This window comes from Diceros bicornis, chromosome 35, assembly GCF_020826845.1.
Source record: "Diceros bicornis minor isolate mBicDic1 chromosome 35, mDicBic1.mat.cur, whole genome shotgun sequence".
Taxonomy (NCBI): Eukaryota; Metazoa; Chordata; class Mammalia; order Perissodactyla; family Rhinocerotidae; genus Diceros; species Diceros bicornis.
In genome coordinates this window covers 31,405,269-31,411,268 of record NC_080774.1, presented here as the reverse complement: position 1 = coordinate 31,411,268, position 6,000 = coordinate 31,405,269, and the positions used below count along the sequence as shown (strand labels likewise).

General features: G+C 53.4%; 1 protein-coding gene across 1 annotated transcript in view; it reads right to left on the bottom strand.

The window, feature by feature from the left end:
• Positions 1 to 1,027: 1,027 nt before the first annotated feature.
• Positions 1,028 to 6,000, bottom strand: part of LOC131398502 (leucine-rich repeat-containing protein 74B-like) — an 84,855-nt gene continuing 79,882 nt past the window's right edge. The window contains exons 6-9 of the mRNA XM_058532101.1: positions 4,950 to 5,065; positions 3,845 to 3,923; positions 2,583 to 2,684; positions 1,028 to 1,072 (exon numbers count right to left, since the gene is read on the bottom strand). Coding sequence (XP_058388084.1) covers positions 1,028 to 1,072; positions 2,583 to 2,684; positions 3,845 to 3,923; positions 4,950 to 5,065 — 342 coding nt within the window. The remainder of the gene's footprint in view (positions 1,073 to 2,582; positions 2,685 to 3,844; positions 3,924 to 4,949; positions 5,066 to 6,000) is intronic.

Genomic DNA, 6,000 nt, shown 5'->3' with positions numbered 1-6,000 from the left:
TGCCCAAATAAATATCTGCTATTTGAATTGTAGTGAATTTTTCCTTGGTTGACATCACATAGTTCTAGAAGGTAGATATCCCAGATCAAGATCTGGGAGTGTTGACTTCTGGTGATGCCTCTTCCTGGCTTGCAGAGGGCTGCATTCTTGCTGTGTCCTGATGTGGGGGGAGTGGGGAGAGCAAGGTTTCTGATGCTTCTTCTTATGGGGATACTTATCCTATCGAATCAGGGCCCCACACTTATGACCTCAATTAACCTTAATTACTTCCTGTCTCCAAATACAGTCACATTGGGTTAGGGCTTCAACATATGTTTTTTGGGGGACAAAATAGCACCCTCCTTCCTCGGGGATCCAACCATGCCATGCACATAATTGAACTGTACCCTGTATCACTTTGTGTTTTTAAGTACTATTTATTTTTATGATTCTAAAATAACACATACTTAGAGTAGAAAGTGTGGAAAATGCAGAAAAATATAAAGAAAATAAAAATACATAAACCCACAACCTAGAGATAAACATCATTAAGATGCCAGGGGGTTTTTTGGTCTTTTTTTTTTTTCCTGTTTATAAACATTCATACATTTTTTTTTTTACACAATTTGGGTCAAACAGTATGATTTTTATTTTGGTAACAGCTTTCTTGAGATACAATGCACACACCATGCAATTCACCCATGAGTGAATTCACCAAATGAGTGAGAGCAGAGGGAGGCCCAGGTTAGTGCAGGGACTGTGGGGGCCGAGGAGGGTACAGGTGTCGGAGCCATGAAGGCTGGCTCTGTAGGACTTACCCCCCAGTTGACACGGGGAGTCAGTGCAGACTCAGGTGGTAACGAGGCATGGCGAGGCCCAGAACCCTCCATGTGGAAGTTGAAGCAGCCGATGGAAGATGAGGAAGCCACACTCCACAGTCATTTAGCAGTGGACGCTGGTGGGGACGGTCTGAAGACTGGCAGCAACTGTGTTTTGTACTCCACTCTGTGGGCAGCAGTCTTTATGCAAAGCCCTGGGAGAATGACCTTCACTGAGCAGTGAGGTCATCAAACTCTCTGCTTACCTGGACATCCTGAGGAGACCCCCAAGACAAGGCAGCACATTGTCACTTTCTGAGAACTTGACTTCTTTTAATTACACACACAGGGTCTTGAAGAAGCTCCTTAGTACTGCTTGTATCCTATGGATGATAATGTCATCACTCCCCAAACTATTACAATAGAGAAGGGCGGGGGCTCGAGGGGGCTTCTGGGGGCCTGCTCTATTTCTTGATCTGGGGGCTGATTACATATGTATACCCTGTTTGTGAAAATTCACCGGGCTCTGCCTTTAATCCAGGTGTACTTTGCAGCATAGATGTTGTTCCTCAAAGAAAAATGAAGACCAAAGAGGTTGGGGGAAGAGAACGAGCACTGAGTCTTTCTCTGCACAGGCCCTTTCCGTGGGGTCTGTCATCTCATCCTGACTCACAGTGACCCCGGCTGGTAGGTACGAGCCCCGTTTCACACAAACACAAGGCTGAGTCCTGGGAAGGGTTTTACATGAACTGTAAGGATTCAGAAGGATTTCCCTTAAAACTGAGGATAAAATCTGGGCTTGGCAGATTAGACTAATGATAACATGAAGGCACAGGAAATAGAACATCTTACCTAGAATAGTGCTGATCTCTGATTCAGAATCAAGATGCAATGTTGATGGATCAGGATTTGGTCCCAAGCCTGTCTGACCGCAAACACCACGGGATTTCCATTATACTAAAGCTTCTGATAATAACCATACATCATAGTGAAAAAGCATGTATTGGTGCAGGACAATTTCATACATCACTCCATTTGTTTTAGAATGATAGAGTCTGTGCTGACAGGCATTCTCAGAGCAGAGGGAACACGGTCAAGGCAAGCTCACTTCTGGCTGTGGAGCTGTAGAGATGAGGCAGGTAGAAGGAAACAAGGATGTTCAACACCAGATGTCCCAAGCCTGAGGGCTGAACTGTGAAAACACATCTCTGGAGAGGCTTTGACTCAAGTCTGGATGGAAATAAATCAGTGTGAGGATAAGCAGTGATTTGAGACTAGACTTTCTTTTAATAATTTGTATTTGGAAATTCTCTCCTTAGTGTTTAACTGCCTTGGAAGAGAGTGACTTTTTTTCTACATTAAAAAGGGGAACTAGAATGAAAAGATGTCCTGATCTCCCTCACATCCACACAAAGGAATCTTCCAGCACCACGATCCACCTGCAGGCAGGACGGGCTGGGGAGAGGGGCCACCTTGCGAGGGCTGAACCTGCAAATCCAAACACCAGAGAACCGTGAGCATCATGCTCCCCCGAGTCAGCTATTCTCTCTGAGCCAATGAAGAACCAGGCAGGGGTCCGAGGAGGGGCCAGGGTGGTACCCCAGTCAGGAGCAGGAGTGGAGCCAGAGGGGCGTCATGACCCACATTCAGGCCTGGGCTGGAACATGGACTCGGCCACACCATGGATCTGGGCAGGGCACTCTAGTTCTGTGATCCCCACTTTCTCCCTTTAAATGATACCTCAGGGGGCTGTGGGGAGGGTCTGAGGTGGGATTTATGGAAAGCTCGTATAGAGAAATCCAGCAGTTCCAGGGCAGACACTGGACTCTCCTGGACAGACCTGAGAACAGCAAAGCAGCCTGCACTTCGCCTGGGATTCCTGGACACCTGAGAAACCGACACACGCACACACTGAGAACAGCTGGGCCTAGGGCCAGGAGAGCAGCGTGAAAGGAAGGAGGGAGTTCTCATCTCTGATGACATGGCCAAGGACGGCCCCAACACCTCTGCTCAGAAGGTGTCTCCATGGGACAGGATTCCCTGGGTGAGGCTGCAGGGCTGGGGAGAGAGGGAGGGAGTTGATGCTGGCTGAGTGCCCACCCAGAGCCAGCTCTGTGCTGGGGACAAAGGTACAGACACACAAGACACACTCCTGCCCATAAATAGCTCAGCCATTGTGGGGAGGAGAGGAAAAGGAACCTCATATAAATGCAGTGTGATAAGTGCAATAGAGAGTGTGCCCCAGCTCTCCTGGAGTAAAGGTCGGATGGGGACAGAGCCCCTGGGCTGAGCTCCACAGGTGAGGTGGGCGGAGCTGGGCACTTCAGCAAGAGGAGCAGCAGGAGCAAAGCAGAGGTGAGATCCCACCCCGTGTGCACGGAGAATCCCAGGCAGCTGGGAGTGAGAGGATGGGTTTCAAAGTGGGAGGGAAGAGGGGGATGGCAGAGCCCAGATCCTGAATCCTGAGGACGTGCTGTGAGTGACACACTGGGAAGCTCGGATTTATCCAGAGGGGAGCTGCTGATGGGCTTAGAGGAGGGAAGGACAGGGGCACGTTTCTGGTTTAGGAAGATCACCTGGGAGCAGGTGGGAAGGAAGGCCCGAGAGGAGAAAGCAGCAGGACCACAGGACTGGGGGAGGGGAAGTGAGAAGGAGGAGCAGGCAGCCTGGGCGCACTGCAGGAGGTGAGATGGAGAAGGGAAGATGTGGGAAAGAAAGGGAGGGGCGAGCACTGGGTCCCAGCTTCTGATGGGACGGAGTCCCCCCACTACTTCTCCAGTGGGCTGAGATGGAGGAAGCGCAGCTGGGAGGGAAGGAGGGAGGGGGAGGAGTCTGCAGAAGGGCATGGGCCACGCCAGAGATGGGTGAGTGAATGGCAAAAGGAAGAAGTGGTCACAAGAAGAAGCCAGGAGGACCCTCCCCATCTGTGCTCTGGAACCTGTGTCCCCCGCCCCCACTGGGGTGGGGAGATGTGACAGAGGAGGCACCTGTGTCGACAGGCACAGGCAGCCCTGTGCTGGGGTCTCCCCCATCAGGCTAGCACTCACAACAAGAATCCTCAGTGTCTGGTTGACCCGGAGGCCCAGGCCCAGGCTCAGGGCTCCCACCGCAGAGATGCGGCTGTTGCTGCAGCAGAAAGACATGTGCACTGTGCTGCCTTGCACACAGATCTCCCCAGGCTCCCAGCTGGAGCTGCTGGTGCATCCACCGGGTCAGGGTTCACATTCCAGCCTCCACACACGCCCCAGGAACACGGGGCAGGTCAGTGTGTAAAAGCTGAATGAGGACCCCGCTTCATCGGAGGCTCCCAGTGTTCAGGGAGATCCCCCAGCAAACACGCCTAGAGCGTCCCTCCCCTGGTGGAGACCAGCAGCTGCCCCCTGGCCCTCAGAGCTCAGCAGCAGCTCCCATGAATTCTGCCCCAGCCGGCACCCTGTACCTATCACCAAGACAGCATCTGTTCTGGGAAACCCCTCAGCTTCCTCCCCACCTCCTCTCCTCCTCCTCCTCGTCCTACTGGAACTGAACTCCAGGCCTCAGCACTGCTCTTGGCCACTTTGTCTCGGAGCCAGTCCCACTTCTCTCTGACTCTTCAGACCCCAGCTCTGGCCTGGAATTTCAGCATCTCTCGTGGCCTCCTCTGGCGTTGGCTCCTTCCGTGGGGAACAAAGGTGGGCAAGATTGCAGCAGACAGGCCCTGCTCACTCTGGCAGCCCATGACCTGTCAGGGCTCTGCCTCTTTCCTTCCCTCTGGCTCGTGGCCCCTGCTGTGGTCCCCTGCTCAGGCCTGGGACCTTGCTTGGGCCTGGAGGAGCAGCCCACACAGCAGGCCCCCAGCAGCCATGTGCTGAGCAGAGCATGTGAGCACCCACCCTGCACCAGGCTCTCTGAAGATGCTTCACACGTGCATGTGCGATTCCCAGCCCCACGCCTGTGCAGTGGGAATTATGAGCCCCCGTGTTCGAATGATGAACTCGAGTGAGAAGGATGGAGCTGGGTGCTCTTGGGTTGTGGCTCAGGAGCCATCATGGGTAGACTGTTATAGGTTTGGGAATTAAAGTGCTGAACAGCTGCAAGATCATGGAGACCCTGGTCCCTGGGGTGGCTCTGGGCCTGGAGACTGTGACATGGGGGACACCCTGTGCTCCTCACTTCATGTTGAGTTCCTTCAACATGTTGTTGGTCTGAAGTGCCTCACCCACCGGGGAGGCTCCAGGATCTCCAAAGCCATTGTCTGAGATGTCCAGGACTCTCAGGAAGATGTTTGCCTGGAATGCAAAATGGAGAAGCCATGGGAGCACATGTGATGGTGGAGAAAGTCAGGGGCCACAGCCTCAGAGCCCAGGAAGCCCGAGGTGCAAAGAGCATGGACACAGTGTGGAAGGGCAGAGACCAGGTTAGAGTCTTGTGTCTTGGATGGTGGTGAGCAGTGGAGCCAAACCCGGGAAGCACAGTGGAGAGAGGGTGTGGATGTGAATGACCCTCAGAGTATGGGGGGCCCTCAGAGACACAGCGATCGGGCCCCATGCCCTCTCAAGAACAGGGACCCTGAGGCACAGAGCCGCCCAGGGACCCAGGGGGCTCCAGTGAAGGGCTGTCATGGGGCTGTGATGGGGAGAAGAGTGAAGCTGGTAGATGTGCTGGGACGACAGAGCCTGACCTGCCACCTCGTGGGCAGGACCCCAGGTCAGCCCTGTCAGAGGGCATGGCAGTGGCTGCCATTCCTTGAGGAGGACCCACAGAGAGATCCAGCACCAGGAGCACTGCAGGCCCTGTGCCACCCTGGCAGGGGCTGGAGCCACCTGTTCCCGAGGCTAAAAGCCACAACCTCCAAGGGAGTAAGTGGGCTGTTGAGAGTGTGCTGGGACCCAAGGGTGCCAGGGTGTCATCTCAGGAAGCATCTGTATACGCCAAACAGTGAGCATGTGTCTTCGGACTGGACCATGTCCCCACCATCTGAGTATGTGATGTCTGGGGAAGGTGTGGAACAGTCACCTTCAGACCCGTCAGTAAGTGATGTGAGAGTGTGCACAGGGAGATGGAACACTGTCATCATTCAGTGGAGCTGGGAACATTAAAGTAACTTAAGGAAATATTTTTAAAGATCTGCTTAAAAGATCCAAGGTTCATTTCTGAAGAGCTGCAGAGATGGCGAGCTGGCACCTGGGAGACCTGCCCCCAAAAGACAAGCCAGAGGGGCTGA